At 37.2% G+C, this 17,616-nt stretch overlaps 1 protein-coding gene across 2 annotated transcripts in view; it reads right to left on the bottom strand.

The window, feature by feature from the left end:
- Positions 1-3,762: 3,762 nt before the first annotated feature.
- The window catches only part of NYAP2 (neuronal tyrosine-phosphorylated phosphoinositide-3-kinase adaptor 2), a 182,707-nt gene continuing 168,853 nt past the window's right edge, over positions 3,763-17,616 (bottom strand). For both annotated transcript variants that reach the window (XM_074962969.1, XM_074962968.1), the window contains one exon: positions 3,763-4,257. In XM_074962969.1, the coding sequence (XP_074819070.1) occupies positions 4,030-4,257 (228 nt within the window). In that variant the 3' untranslated portion in view covers positions 3,763-4,029. The remainder of the gene's footprint in view (positions 4,258-17,616) is intronic.

Genomic DNA, 17,616 nt, shown 5'->3' on the forward strand with positions numbered 1-17,616 from the left:
TGATCAATTCATTGCTCCCTAATAAAAACACACTAAAAAATTTCATCAGAATAAATATAAGAGCCCATGATTTCACTTTTCCTCAAGAGAGTGTTGAATGCAAATCCTAATAAACAAGCAGTTTTAAATTACATACCAAACAAACAGAAATAAAAGGCAGGATATTTTAAACTATTGCTTTTATTATAATTCCACTGGAGCACAAATAAATAAGCACTAAATTATTGTAAAATATTGTCAATGCACTAAAGAAAGCAGAATCTCCAAACAACATCTTATTACTTCAGAAGTATCAAAGTACAGTTAATTACATCTTACTTAAAAAAATCAAGTACAAAAATGAAAAGAAAATTATTATGTATTTATACTGTGTATATAGAAATGGCTAATAATATATGATTACAGTTATCCTCTAGCTACTCCTTACTCCTACACAATTTCAGGCACATACCTGACATTTCTAACAAAATATGAAAAAAAAAAGCAATATGACATTCAGTTTTAAGATATCGGTAAACATATTACATTGGAATGAACACACAGAATGGTTTCTTCTTATTTAAAAACCCTGTAATTTAAAAACATAATGCCATAGTCCACTGAAAGAAAAAATACCATTTTATACCATTAATTTATTTTGTTAAAAAGAGCAATAAAAGTAAGCATACATTTGCTAATATACGTAAACACATTTTTAGTGCAAGAATAACGAGACCTGTGACTTTACTGTGCTTTCTTGAAATCACAGTGCACTTTACACAAATTGCTACGCTATAATGTTTAACTTTAGGAATTTAAAGCAAAGTAAGTGCATACCAAACAATTTCATATATACAGTCTCCATAAGTGTGTGTAGATATGTGGCCTGTATGTATATTCAGATTGCATATTTATATAACTGCAGCTTTAATGAGCACATGTTGCTAAATGCGATCATTCACCCTGTGATATAGAAACTGCTGAGACAATAGGGAATGTAGAAAATGTTTAGACACCATTTTGATGGTACGTTCTCTGCAGTGAATATTCACCTTTTATTCTCAGGCTGTGCACTCTGCCTAATGATAATGTTGTCAAATGATCAGAGCACAAGACAGGGACCTTATCCTAGCTCTGGCTTTGATTGGCTTTGGCAAGTCACTCAGCATCTCTGCCTCAATCTCACTTTCTATAAAATAAAATGTATCCTTCCTCACATAGGTGTGTGGTTTAATTCACATTTGTAAAGTGCTTTGAAGATAAGTGCTAAGTTCTATTTTAATTTTTCATGTGGCGTCAAACAATAATAAATATAAGCTATTGTTTGCATGGGATACAATGGTGGTCAGCAAGCATTTGGGCTAATTAACGGATGATGACTATGGTGCTGAACTATATATGCAAAGCACTAAGTGGTTTTTGTGGTAGTTTAAATGGTCAAGCAAATCTGTTTATGACCAGAATGCTTCAGAACCATGATAATTATTCCTATAATATGTCAATATGAAAAGGATACTGTACAAAAACTTGAACGATTGTATATAAAATTGTTTATACTCTCCCAAAGGTTTGTATTGTTGCCTCTTTTGAAGGTTTTCAAGATGTTCCCATTGGAGGCATGAATGTCAGTGATGAACAACTGCTCTTGGGGAATACTTCCAAAGGGAATATTAAAGTTTTTAAAATGACTAATTGCTTAAGGAAGTGTGTACAAGAAGTATCATGACTGAACACATACACAGAGAAAGATTTGGGGCAGTTTGTGAAAGGGACCAAGTAAAAAAAAAAATCTCACATTGATTATATGAAAGTCTTTTCTTGGCATATAATCACCCATAACAAGGAAAATAATGCATTTCACCATTCTAAACATTTTCTGAGTAATGAACCTGTTATCTCAACATATTCCGCATGACTAGCAAGTCATTCTCTTTCCAGCAGATTCTGGAGCATTGCAAGATCTCTTGAGTTTTTCTTCTGCCATTTTCTTTCTTTTCTGAAAAAAATGAGTAGGCAGAATATACAATTGGTGCCTTTTGGGTACAAGATTTATTTAAAGATTCCTTCACAATTTGTGGTTTTTATGTTTTCTGTCTTTTGGATTGTGGGGGCTTCTTTAAATTTTCATCTAAATTTTGTACCCATTTCAGCCTCTGTATATCCAACAACACACACACATTTCATATATACAGTATGTATATAGATGAGAGTGTGTATGTGTGCATATATGCACCTATACATATACACACACATTATAGCATAATGCTAATATACATACACACATATGAACACACACTTTTGTTTATCTTATACAGAAATCCTCAATTTGGACATCAAAATATACATTAGTTAATTAGTTATAAAATATTTAAAAACTTTATTATTATTTCAGAGACTGGAAAGAAACTACTACTGATAAAGCATTACTCAAACTTTAGTAATATAGATTACAAAAAAACCCTACTAAAATTGGTTATTTTTGGTTTTTTTGATCAGCAGTGATGCCCAGGGCATTGCTGCAAAATAGTTTCAAAGAAAAGCCAATATGACAATAAGTTCAAACAACACATTTTTTTCTTCTCAGAGAATATAATTTTTAAAGGACTATTAAAGAGGAATTTTCATGCTGCCAAATTTCAGAAGCATTGATAGAACTTTAAATATACAAAATATATGTGATAGCATCATTTTATCACTCCATGGCAATACGGATATTGTTCACCCTAAAGCGTTTCTTTTGGAAGATATTTTAATGCACAGCTCTCACTCTCATATGCAATATAAGCCATCTCTTTCTCCTGTTAAAACCAAGAGGTCATAATTCTTTGGTCATGACATAGCATTCTCTTAGGATGGGTGTGATGTCACAGAGGACTATGACCCAATTATCTGATCAGCCAGGAACAGGAAATGGGTTACGTGAGAGAAAGGTGCTCTGTGGGTCTGATCCAAAGCCAAGTGAAGTCAATGGGAGTCTTTCCATTGATGTCAATGGAGTTTGGGTCAGGCCTTTTTATATAATGCTTTCCAATTTGATACAGACCCAACTAGGGATGTTTGGAGTACTTAAAAATAATGTAAACAGATTTTGTTACCTTTACTTTCTGGACCAAAGACAAATGTGGACAGGAATCATGGGTGCATTGCCACTGTTTTAACCTGCTAAACAATGGGTTAACTCATTATCATGTGATGTACAATTCTTAGTCACAGTGAACCGTGGTCTCCTCTAGTCAGCTGAATAAAAGAAGGAAGAGCATCTATTTTAGACCTTTCTGCAGTAAATTTCATTTACTTGGTTAGCCAAATGTAGCCTAGGAACTATCACTGGAGACTTTAATAACTGATTGACATAAAAAGAAGGGCAATTTATAATAGTAAATTTACCAAAAATCTGATGCAGAACAACTCTTTTTTAATGCAATTTGGACATCCAAATTAAGCATTTTTATTTGCATTGTTTACAGTTTTTACTACTTCCTGCCAAAACCTTTCCCAGAAGAACAAAAGCAACGGATGTCTCTAATGAATATGACTCTAGTGAACTTCTACAGCCCTAGCACCAGGTTGATTTGTACATTGTACTTGTTAAACAAAAGTACAACCACATGCTTTTGTACAGAGGCCAAATTTAGGCAGGTAAGATCATTAAAAATGACAACAACAAAAAAGAGCATTAGGATACCACATATAAAATAGTTAATAAAACAATATAACAGTAATTATATTATATAGTAAAATTCTTCATAAACTTTTGAATTATATATTTTAAACAGTGTATTAGTTCAGGTGTTTTCAATAGATTGGCAAAATATTTACATTTCAATATCTTCTGGATCCAAAAAAATCCTTAATAAATATGCATGCCTTAATCAGCTGGAAATTTATACTTTCCTTTAGATTGACAGGTGAGCACCACATTGGTATGTTTTTCACTAGGTAGTTCATCACCTGCAGATTAAGTTTTATGTCACAGGCATTGCCTTATTAAGAAAGGAGGCTACTTGTGCATCTTACAACATTGTGGTGATGGCATCAGCAACAGTCTGGTCATATCGCTGTGTCCCAGAAAACAGTTTGTTGTTTGGAATAAGGAGGAGGGCTGTATTTCTTGGTCCCAGTGTTCTTCTTCCAACTCGGCAAAATGGGCATGCTGTCCTGTTTGCAAAGTCCTTTCTCTGATTTCTGTCGAGCCTTTATTTCTTTGCACAAACAACGCTTTTTCTCAATCATTTCCAGCATTGTATGGTCCCCATGCAACCACTGCATACATGTCACCTATCAAAAAAATAATGCATACAAATAACTGCTTAGCCATAGATTATATTTAGAGTGTTGGCTCCTTGTGGTTACCATGATGTTTGTGAAGCATTATCCATGGTTTTATGAACACAAAATCCTCATGCACTAAAAGGAATAAACACAAAAATCTACTTATATATACTAGACAAAGACATAAGGGAAAATAAAAATAATCCTTGTTAACATTGCAAGCCTAATGCAAGCTAATAAGGTAACTGTTTTTTGCCAAATGACGGCTGTTTATTTCTGGATTTTAAATAATATAGATCTTTAACAGGCACATAGATCTTACCAATATCCTGCCGTGTTGAAGGTAAAAATTCTATCCACTCAAAACCATGTTTTATGATGCCTGCCAAATCCAATTTGTCACATTAGAACTGTGGTGTTAATATAAATATAAAGCTAAATACGTTTGGGGTTTTTTGTATGATTTAATGAATCCTATTCCAGTCAGATGGTTTAACCTGTGCTGTTCTTTGAAGTGTTTCATTAACACAAAAGCAGAAAGTTGTTTTAAAACTGAACATCTTCATTCATTCACTCTGTTGCAAACTATGGTCCTGATCCAGCAAAGCAGATCTATGGTCCTGCTGAAGTCAGGGGAAATAGCTTCTTTTCAGTTCAGTGGGACGACTCATAAATATCGTATGAAGTGCATCACTGGATTGGGGCCTAAACAGCTAACTTTCAAATGTGTCAGTAAATGGATCAATGGATTTTGAGCATATCCTTGCTGTACATCTGCTTGTGTGCACAGATCAGGTAACTCTGCTTTTAGCAAACTTGATGTGCATGTAAAAGTGCTGGTTTGTGTGTCAAGATGTGTATTTTGCCTATGCCTTTAACCGCACAGTTGCCCTTGTATAACTGTGAGGCTAAATTTGGAGGCACAGTTTTCGTGGCTCTTCTGAACTTGTAGTGAAAATGTATATACTGTAAACTAATATGGAGAATACGTTTTAAGTTTCACAAAAAATGTTTGTTTACAATTAACTTTATACAGGTAAACATAATCTATGGGCATTCTTTCACCTCCAGATGTGATGTGGTATGGAACATTCTTGCTAACCTAGAATAATACAGGTAACATATGTACAGCATACCTTTCCCGAACTGAATGAAGTTAAAAGTCAACTAGGAGCCTGATCTGCTTTGCAATTTCTATTTGAGGGTTTGGCTCTCACTTTAGGTGTGTTGTGTCATTTACGACAGACTCCATATGGCAGATGTCATGGTGAGTCAACAAAGTTATTAGACTTGTTATGAGCGCTTTGGGCCTGATCTAAAGCTTGTTGAAGTCAGTGGAAAGATTCCCATTGGCTTCAATGGACTTTGGATCAGAACCTGTGTGACTAAGAGGTTTCCTTGCCATTCCGTCCAAGGGCAATATTTTATTACTTACACAGTTGTGTCTTCTTTTTTGTTGGATCCCTCAATGTGGCAGGCCAGGCGCATAGTCTGCACACAATTCATCAAACAGAATATCCAAATATATGACTGCATACCAGCATCTGGGCAGAGTTTGACCAAACAGACACTTGAGAGTGGATTTCACTTACAGGCATGCGGAAATACCCTTTTTTTTACCCACCCAGTAAGGGAACAGTGCAAGTTCTAATATGAAATGTATGCCTTATACTATACTCATCAGCTGTAATGCACTGGAAAGCCATCATCAGCACATACCATTGCTATCAAGAATAAATTTTATTCATGTTTTCATCCACACACTCGCCCCATTGTGCTCTATTAGAGTTTGCCTGGTTCGATATTTTCTAATGGATTAAGACTTTCACATGCTTTGAAGGAACTGAAGCTGAATCTTTACATCCTAAAAAGTAAAACACCAATTGCAAATCCCTAAAGATGGAAATGGTATTCCAGAATTTGTCTGCATATTAGCAGCCACAAAACAGCTCTGGAATTCCCTGTATCACTGGGCTAAAATAAACTCAAGTACAGAAAATGCAACATTCTTTTGTATTGGTTAGAGCTAGATGAATAGTTCAAAAAGAGCAATTTACTTCATGTCCAATCTATGAGATATCTGAATGCCCTTAACTCCCTGAGAGGAGATACTCAGCTTCTTTGATGTTTAGCATGCAAAGGTTTCTCCTCCAGGATAAATGATGTGTGTATGAAAGCCAAGAAAGAAAAGTTGGTGTCCTCTGTAATCAGCCATACATCATTATTTGACAAAAGAAACCTGCCTGTAAGCTTTTCTAAAACAAATCTAAATCATACTGGTATCCTTTATTTAAGCAAGATCATTTACCACAAGTTGTATCATCCCTTAACCAACACATATTTGCAATACATTTAAGGCTTTTGTAAAGAAACACATTGCACAACTTGCATTACGCAACCAAAAACATATGACCAATAATAAAGTAATTGTATGATAATATTAGACGTGTGTGTGTGTGTACACATCTGAACATATATATTATATATAAAAACATTGTTTATATTAAAAATAAGTCACAGAGATCTGAAACAACTGGGCGGGAAAGAAGAAAAATTGAGAGGTATGGCATTCTGGTTTAGTTTGATTTAGGGCCTACTTGTCAAAATAAGGCCTCTAATTTTGTGCACATAATCATTTCTATGAGGGCCTCCATTCATGGTAATTTGCATGCACACAACATTTAAGCATGATGCTTAAGTGAATAGTAAAATGTATGGGAGAAATCATGTGCCCAAATGATTGTCAGAGCAAAATTGGAAAATGTGGCCTTAGATGTAAACATTACATTTTAAAAAGGCCAGTCCATTTTGAGGGCCTGATCCTGCACCCATGGAAGTCAATGGGAATTTTGCCATTAATTTATACAGGAGTACATTCAGCTCCTTAATATGACCATATGCCTTTTAGAATGCCCTGAAATAGTGAATTAAAAAAGCCACATATGAAGGTTTTTGAAAATGGGAGAATGAGGATCTCAGCGTGGGCCCTTCAACTCCAAATACCTTTTCTGAAGGGGACAAACTATCATGAAAGTTTTGAAAAAGAAATCAAACTAGTGGTTAAAAGGAAAGGCCTGTGAGCCAAGAGATGTGGGTTCTATTTTAGCTGTGTTATCAGATTTCTGGATGATCTTGGAAAATCAACTAACCTTAGTGCCTCAGTTTTCCCATTTGTAAAAATGTATTGGTATTTACCTCCCAAAGCTGTTGAGACTAACTTCATTAATGTTTGCAAAATGCTATAAAAGGGAAATAATAATATAATTTTTTTCAGCTCAGAGAAACCATACTTCCCAATTTTAAACTCTAATTATATTGTTTTGTCGAATTAAATTATAAAACTATGGAGTTACATTAAAAGGAAAACTATTATTCATGGGAGAAGTTTGATGAGGAGAGGATTTATACCTTTCTTACAAACGTCTTCCTTTCTTTCTTTTCCTGACAGAAACTAGCAATGTGGCAAAATTCTGTCTCACTGATATGGAATGCAGAGGAGATAATAATTCATTAATCTTCATAAAGAACTGCAGCAAACTGTCATAAAGTTTGGTTAATAAGCCCTGCAAAGCTTTGGGTGACATCCAGGCTCCATTTAAGTCAATGGCAAAACTCCCATTGACTTCAATGAAGCCAGGATTTCTCCCTTTGTCACTAGGCAGGTTCTTCCTTATGAATCTGAATGCATTTGTTAAGGACATTGGGCCTGATCCAATGCTCTTAAAGTCAACGGGAGGCTTTCCATTGATTCTAGTGGACTTCGGATCAGGGCCATGATGAAGAATGAGATTTAAAAATCCATGTTAACGCAGAAATCACATGCGGGAAAACTCTATGCTGATACAGGAGGCAACTTTCAGGGTGCCTGGGGATCTCATTTTGAACAGAAATTGTACTCTTGTTTTATTTGGCATCTGTAACTTAGTCATGAGCTAAGGAGGTGATTACATCAAAGAGATGGAATTGGGGAGGAAGTAAGAGAGGGAGAGATTTGGCTCCCCAAAACAGCAGTACGGAAGGGATTTTTACACCTCAAACACATCAGACAGTTGTAATTCAGGAGAGCCCTAAATAATTAGACTTTATGTGGCCATGCTGTGTGGGGTGTGAGGAGGACTGGCTCCACCTCCCAAGCAAGGGAGAAGCCACAGGCCCAATACCCTTAACAAATGTATTCAGACTCATAATGAAGACCTGCCTAGTGACGAAGGGAGAAATCCTGGCTTCACTGAAGTCAGTGGGAGTTTTACCATTGACTTAAATGGTGCCTGTATAGTACTCAGCAGCTGCTACACCAGCTTATGGACAGGAATAGCAGCCATAGCTCCTTTACATCGTCCTCTGGTATATGGGAATTCCTGGCCTCTGCACCTAATATCCTAGATCTTGCCCACCTAGATTGCAGGTTGGGTTACTGAATAGAAATAGTAGTGATAGGACTGATGGATATCTTGCTATTAATGCATATAGGATGGATATTTATACTCTTGGACCTCTCTGCAGAGAATACTGATATCCTACCTGTGAAAGGTAGCAGTGTTCTAGGGTAGCATTGGGAAATGGTTTGAATCTTTCCTCAGTGTTGCATCCAAAGGTCAGTGATGGGCAACTGTACCTCTGCCACCAACCCCCTTTCACCTGTGGAGTACCATTCTATTCTGTAGAACTCCTGCCTTATTCAGTATTCACATGCAGCTAATAGGAGAAATTCTGAGGCTTCCTTTGCGCCTACATGTCAACAATATGGCAATGACACAACTCTGCTGTTCACACCCCATGATGATACCACTGTCACCCAGCCATCTCAGTGTTTAGCTAGAGTAGCACATGGAGCAGGAAGAGCAGGCAGAAATTAAATCCTAGTGAGATGAAAGTAATGCTGACGAGTAGAAGAAGCACTTCAACCAGCTTGCTAACAGAGTGCTGCATCAGCCAGTCAAAGATGTGTGCCCACAAGGCATCAACACAGACCAATTTTTTTTTCAACTTCTCACTGCCATAGCTAATATTGGACATGCCTGCTTCTGTGAGAAATCCATACTACCCCCTCCAAGTGGTTAGGAGACTGCATCTCAATCTTACTGTTGATACCTAGCTTTGACCATGCATGCTTCCTTGGATTATTGCAATGCAAGTTTTTAGACATGAAAGCATCAGCCCTGAAAAAACTCTAACTGGTGCAGAATACACCTCCTCAGAATCATGGCATACTACGAGCACATTTCCTCTGCACTCCACTGCCTCCCTTTAGATAGAACATCACATCAGAGTGTCTCATTCCTTATTTTAAAGGTTCTAAATGGTCAAGGGGCTCAAGATGCCTAAAAGCTTCACTCACTATCCTGGACTTTAACCACTCTTGGCAATCCATTCCTCATAACAAAGCTGTTTCCATCAGGACAAACTCTCATGAGCTGGAGACAGGCCTTTCTAAAAGGTGGGTTTAAAACTGTGGAATTCACTCCCACAGGAACTAAGGATGACACAAACATCAATACTCTCCAGTACAAATGCAAAACTCATAGTTTGACCTTGCTTTCTTACAAAGCTACATATCACATATATGGTTTTTTTTAAAATATAGGCTATTGAAAGAGAAAGGAAGGAAGGGAAGCAAAATGCTAACTGTTTATTCTTAACTCAAGGAAGTGCTCAGATAGCTGAGTGATGGGCATGGTATAAGAATCTAAGCAGAATAGAATTTTAAAGGAAAATAGGGAATGTGCTCCTAGAAGCTTCTACTGCAGCAGATAATACTTACAGTCATGAGTCAGAAGGCAAAGCTACAAGGTCAGGAAAGAATTATGAGAATATTACCAGGGCACTACAGACGCACTTAGAAACCATGAATTTCTTGACAGGGAGATGACTGAATATAAGTACTTGGGGCAGAACTTCAGCCACCATAAATGGGCATAGCTCCATTGAGTCCTAAGGGGCTGCTTACACCCACATCAACTAAGGATCAGGGCCCTATATTCCAGAGTGATAGATAGACAAATGAGATAGATGGATAAGAAAGGCAGGTAAGGGTGTGTATGGCATTAATTACAACAACAAAAAGATTTTTAAATCAAGAAAAATAAGTACAATGAATGCAACAATTCTTTTCCTTTGTTAAACTAAGCGGGTTAATTTTGTTTTGATAGAGGGAGTAATAAGTATGCATGGAATAAGGTCAGAAGGAAATATTTTTGACATCCCGACTAGTAATATTAAGCAGTTACTGCTAGATACAGCCCTCATCACTCATTAGCTATAGCCATTAGAAACAGTTATTCCCCCATATCTTTTGTCAGTAAATGATACAAAGTCTTGTATTTTAATATGAGATGCTTCTCTGCTGACTTTCAAGAGTCTGGACACTCAACATATAACACAAGACATAAATTGTGTTAACGCACTAAACAAACACTTCTTTAGTAGTTAGTAAATACATATACATCACTGAAAAAATATGGAAACACCTTCAAGTTACGTACATACCAAACCATATCCAACAAAAGCAAAAGCATGAAGGAAAGAGAGGGGGAGAGAGAAAGGAAGACGAGACTGAACATATAAAATGAAAAACGCTCAGTATCTGGTCTGTGAACCTGTTTCTCTATTAGGCATAGTAACTTTGTCTGCTCAGGTAATATCTGTTGTTGAATTTCACCCCTATAGGGAAGGCTTATGTGCCCCCTAAGTTCCACATGAGTTCTGTTTCGATGGATTAAATGATGCGTAAGGTAGGCTCATGCTGGTTCTCTGCACGGGGGTTAGCTTCATCCTACATATCATATTTTCAGAGCTGGTTGAAAAATAGGATATAATTTGCAAAAAAAACTTCATGAAAATCTGGTTTAATTTTTGTTGTTGAACTTTCTTGAAAAAATTATTGAAATTTTACAGCCAGCTCTACAGCAGGTCACAAACCAGGCCAAAAATGTTGACATTATTTTCATTATTTAAAATTTTGATGAAAAATTGCAAACATTATCAACCAATGGTATATTTCATACTTTGGACCCTTTTTTATCCTTTGGGAATTTTTTCCATGATCCAAATAGAGCATCTCTTACTAATGCTCACAGCAAGGCATTGTGAAGAACAGATTAGATTATGTAATGTTCCATTTTCTTATTTTCTCAGCAGGGAAGTCTTTGCTGTTGGGAGGCTTGCTTGTTTGTTTTTAATATGGTTGGAATATTAGGTGGCATTTGAAGCTCTAGCCAATAAGGCATGCCCATACTTCAATGGGTGTTTCCATAATTTTTTCCCCAGTACTGTATAATCACACTTACTTTGCTGTAACTGTACAGGTTATTAGGCTGAGGAAGAGGCTGTTCTCTTCTGGTCCTTGAGGTTTTCTTCCCTCTCCTATTGGATGGGCAGTGGGGCTGACTCTTCATTTACGGAAGTATGGGGAAAACCAAATAATGCTTATGTGATCATGAATGTCATGTACAGATATGCCCTTTTTCTTCATGATTACCATATACCATACTAAAAATGACAGTCCAACATTTAATGTAAGGATATACAAAGTGATCTTAGAATGAATGAAATTAAAAACCAACCACAACATTGTTTTGAAGTGATTAGACATGGCTCCAGCATCTGAAAACAAAGCAACAAAGCTATGTAATATGGTCTGTGAACAGTGCAACAAATGATTTCAATACAGCGAAGCATGCTACTGGTTTCCATCAGGCTAATAATAGGTGAAGAAGAAAGGCTTACTGAAAGCCACTTACCATCCTCTATGAGGAAGTGAGAATGGGCTCAGCACTGCTCCCTCCCCACTTGCCTGTTCTGACATGGCAGTCTCCACACTCTCTTTCCCACTGAGAATCTAGGTGGCACTTTCTCTTGTTTTCCAGCCATCTTGTCAACTGACGTATTTCCACTTGGAAGGGTGTGGAATCACATGACCTCTGATGTTGTCTGGGTCCCACTGGTGCATGTGGGATATGGCTATTCTATGGAGCAGTAGTTATTTCACATTCTCTGAGCTGACACACTTGGCTTGACATAACACAGATTCCCTCACCTTATATTCACAAGCAGGATTCACTCACTGCAGTAACTCAGCAGCCCTCGTGTTTCAGAAAGACATAAGGTGACATCCTGATCCTTCTGGAGTCAATGAGAGTTTGGCCACTGACTTCAACTGGGCCAGGGTGTCACCAGCGGTTTGCGAAAACAAATATTAATACAAGCAAATGTTTCAGCAAAGTCTCTCAAAGATATTTTGAACATTTATATTATGTTGTAAAGGTTTAATTTGGCTAGTCTACTAGAACCACTGCACTGCACCTGTATTGGGAGGATCCGATTCCACTTACACTTCTGCAGGTATAAAGCCAGAGTAGTACCATGTCGTTGATGGAGTTACTCTGGATTTACACCGACATAAATGAGAGCAGAATTTGGGCCAGCATATGCAGTCATCTGCTTAGCTCTGCACTGGCTAATCAGTTATTCCACAGTTGTTATATTCAAACATGAATTGGTTATTAGTACAGCGTTACTCAATAGTGACAATATATGCAGGGACGCACAAAGCACACCAAGTGAACAGAGAAAGCAGGTGCTCTCCACACAATGGCTAGTGCATGGGATAAATTTCCCCCGGGAGCTGAAGGCACCTCTATTTGATCTTTTCTAGAAAGCATTCTGAGCCAGCCCTTGGTTACATCAGTGTTCATGCTACAGTGTTACCTATGCATTCACATGCTTATATAGCAGTCACAAATACAAAGGTTGCATTATGCATAACCAGTGAAAAGTCTTTGCCTCCAGTATTCACAAATGCTGCCTTCCAATAAGCACAATGAATAACCTCTCCATTGATGTTTGACTTGTGTAGTCCAAACATAGAGGGATGTGGGGCCATAATAGCTGAAAAAGAGATGATGCCTGCTAAAAAGAACCAAATAAAGCTCTATGAATAGACTATATTAAGCAGTTGTTATATAGATTTTGATAGCAGCATATGTATGATTAACATATGTGAATAATTACACATTGGAAGTTTAAAAAACACTTATTCTCGTTTTCGTAATGCTTTTATCCTTTGCTGTCTGTGTTTCCCTTGGGATACAAGCCAGCATGAATCTATTTGGTGTTTTTGTTTATGAACCAAAATCTTTAATGTTGCTAGCGCAGATCTGCAAATAAAAATTTGCTAGTTTAACCTGAGCTCCTTTGCTATGGCAATGAAGCACAAACCTATGACAATGGTGTCTATTTGTTTCTAGTACCTAGGTGATAGAGGGTATATATTTTTAAGCAGATTTGTACATTCTGGTACATTCTGGAGGTGATTCCCCCAGGCCACAGCCATAATTTTAACATCATGATGGAAAAAATATTGTGAAGTTTTGTCTCTCCCCCTCTCCCCCCAAACACTACAAAAAGTATGTGTGTATGTCAAAGTTTATGCTACAGGGATATTTTACAGTAAAATTATATGAATCATTCTTCAGGGCTTGTTCAGATCACGATGTGGGCCCTAATCCAGCAAGATACTTAAGCACATAAGAAATGTTATCAACTTCAGGGGGAATAATTATGTGATTAAAGTTATGAAATAAATATTAAATATTAAGTAAAGCTTAAATATCTTGCTTGAATCAGGCCCACCATGATTAAAGAAATTTTAGCCTAGGTACAACTTTGCACAATTGGCCACGTGCTTTGTTGTTTGCCTTCCTCTGAAGTATGAGGTTGTGATCATTGATACAGTCAGGTAATAAACAGACCAACAGTCTTTTCTGTTATGGTAAATCCTGTGGTCCTAAAACTCTGCAAACTCATTTTAAATATAAATGATATTACCAGAAACGATACGCAATGTCCCTATAACAACTGCTGTAGCATTTGCTGTAAATCTTGTCTTATAATTTGATATAACATAAAAAGAAACCTCTTGATGTACTGTATCTTACCAAAAATACGCGTCTTACCAAAAATAGAGACAGGGTAAGTTACATAGTCTTGTCTTTAAATGCTGGGTTAACAACAAGAGCAGACAAAAGTACTTGGAACTTCAGGAATTCCAGTAGATTGTGTCAGATACAAATAATCTTTATTCTCAAATTTAATGAACCAATGGTTAAGCCATTTAGCATATCTGATCTCAATCTTCCAGTTTCATGATTCAGATTTCCAATTACTAACAATCACAGTTACTTCATACTAAGCAAACATAGCACGTAATCCTCAACTAGCTTTCCTTTGGTCTTTAATGTCAAATTAACTAGCTACCCTCAGACTGTTACTGTATTTTTCAATAAAACAAACTTTTTGAATGATAAATTAACATTCCTTCATTCAGTTCTCATGCTAATAAATACATTAAGTGCACTCTTGTGCCACAGATCTTCTTGACCTGGTATTAACTTATTTAGAAGCATGACTATTCCTTATCAAAGCTAATCTAGCTATTAAACAAATGGCTTGAAATGTATTACCTGACATAGTGTTATTTAACACATCATGGACTGCAAATATTACAAATGTGCAAAGTAAGAATTATAGAACAGCAAATGTTATGTATAAAGTAGTCTCATGACATCTAATTTATGTGGCAGAGAAACATACACCGCAGTCCCATTGAGGCCACTCATGAAAACCAAACCTTAGTCTATGCCTTTTCCCCAGAACTAAGAAATAAACACAGGGCTCAAGCAAACAGTGTGATACATCTTCTTGTTAACCCTGAAAATGGAGAGGGAAATGAAATATTGTGTTAGGGCCGCCGAAGGGGAGATAAGAGGCAGGCTACCCAGACACTATTGAATTTGATTGAGATAGAGACGTTTTTATGACCACACAGCATTTTACATTGCAGTGCCTATATCAGAATTTCAGCTCTTGGAAGAGAAGCAGGATAGTATAAAGAAAAACACATGTTTAACTTTTCTGAATTTAATTAATCTATTTCCTGGTAATTAAGAATAAGGAGGGCCTGAGCCTTTAGCTTTTACTCACATAGACAATCCTTACTCATGCATCTAGTCCCATTTGAATTACTAGATTACATGTGTTAATAAGGGTTGGCTAAGGCACCCTTACATTGTTAGGACCCACACCCCTGTGTTTAGGGAAGGGTCTGATATACCAATGAGTCACTCAGCAAAAGGCAGCCGGACACATACACTTAGTGAGGGACCCAGATCCCAATCTGCAGCATTGAAGTCAATGGGAGTTTTGTCATTGACTTAAAAAGGAACAAGACCGAGCCATTGGGAGGAAGAAATGGATTGTGGTGCCCCTCGATCCTTCATGTCATGTTACCACGTGACCCAAGAGAAGGGAGAGAAGCTGGCAGTAGCTGAAAGTTCCAGAACTCTGATACAGGTGCTGTAAACTGTCCAGAGAAGCTCCAGATTTTTTAGCAGGGGCCAAGTTTTGTGGATCTCAGCCCAGTTTAATCTTAATCCACCCCTGCTCCTATTGATATCAGTGGCAAAATTGACAGTGACTTCTGTGAGAGAAGGTTCAGTCCCAGGAGCAACACTTTTCTTTCTCAAGCACTGGAATTAGAACTGTACTATGTCACTATCAAGCATGGGAATGAATTCATAATAATGATGCTCTTTATCACCAGCCTTTCTTAAAATGATGCATAATAACCTATTTGTGATTTATTCCTTCAAACGTACATATGGATTTAGCTAATCTTGATTATTGCTCCAAATTGAGAGTACAAGTCTCTTTTTCTTCTTTAAATGTTTATGTTTGTATAAAGCGTTCTCAACAAAATGGACACAAAAGGCTTCCTCCTTGTCTAAAAACAATCATTTAAAGATTGAAGATGAAAGAGAAAAAGTTAGCATATTTAGCCCATGGAGAAAATGCCTCCACAGATAAAGTCCTGGTAGTCGGAACTCCTTGGTGGTCTGCTCATGTAGCATGATAAATTCACAAACTCAATGGGACCATGCGCGTGTACAAGTATCTGCAGGCCTGGGGTCTCACATTCTAGAGTTGTCTTACATATATGCAATATAGCACTGTGTTCTGTTCCATTTCTTCTCTTCTTATGGCCAAATCAAGTCAATGGTTGTTTTTTAAAGTGAACATCATTTGTCAAGGACGGTATCATTATACCATGGGAAAAAAATGAATGTAGGATAGTAAGGCATTTAAATGAATCATTATGTGTGAGTGAAAGATAACACTGAGCTATTCAGAGTTGGCAAAGTTTCGGCATGTGGGAATATCATCCTTCTTTCTACATGCATAGAATTGTGCTTAAAAGGCAAAGGTATCCCATGTGTTATTAGTTACTAAGATATACTTTAATTATAAAAATGCTGAATGGAAGATATTACTATCCAACATTGCTATAGTATGTTTCATCTGAAGGATCCCAAAGAACATTTCTAACAACAGTGTACAGGAGCCAGTTCACCACCCTCGTTAGCGTGGATTTTGGCTCAGGGCAATGTTATACAACCATTTACGTCAGGAACTGTTAAACAATGTAGTAACCAAATACAATGCATGGGTGATTTATCTCAATCCATAAACATCAAGTACAGTTATGGAATGTGTCCTTTTTAAATGATTGGATCTTTGTTGTTGAGACAAAAGACATGAGAAAAAAACATTCCTTGAAAGTCTCCTGGGATCCCTCAATTATAGCCTATGGGTAAAATGGGACTTTTGCTGTTGACTTCAAGGGGGTCAGGATTTCACCCTCTGACTTTAAAAATGAAAGATTTTCTGGCATGTGACTTCATTTAGAATGAAGGCCTTTCACAATGGTGCCTATGTCACTGCCAGTAAAACATTCTAAAAATTCCTCAGTATTTCCTCTGTAAAGATTTGTCTTCTTTCTAACAGCTTTCTAAGTAGCTGCTGACACTATGCTGCAATAACTTATTATTCACTGAGGCCAATCCAGCTGGACAAAATCCCGGAAGAGAAATAATAAAACTAGCATTAAATGGCAACAAAGTTGCCACACTTAAAAATAAATATGGCTTATGTAAGCATATATAATTCTTCATAGAAGACTTTATCCAGTAAAGCACTTAAACACATGCTCCACTTTAAGTATGTTAATACAGTGTTTCGCAAATGGTGGGTCTGATCCACCAGTGGGTTGCGGGAAGGTTCTAGATGGGTTGCAGGTCCTAGGTAAACATAAACTTCTCATGGCTTGGTGTGGCAGGGAGGACCTGGTGTTGGGGGTCTGGGTTGGGGAAGGGGTTGGAGAGCGAGTTCACCCCATACTCTCCCCACAGCAGTGGTTCCTGGATTCCTCTTCCTGCTCTGAGCATTGTGATCTGGCAGATGGTTTGGAGCCAGGTCACAACAGTTTGAGTGACGCTGCGACCCCATGCGCCAGATCATAACACCTGGAGC

Source organism: Natator depressus, chromosome 9, assembly GCF_965152275.1.
Source record: "Natator depressus isolate rNatDep1 chromosome 9, rNatDep2.hap1, whole genome shotgun sequence".
In the NCBI taxonomy this organism is placed as follows: Eukaryota; Metazoa; Chordata; order Testudines; family Cheloniidae; genus Natator; species Natator depressus.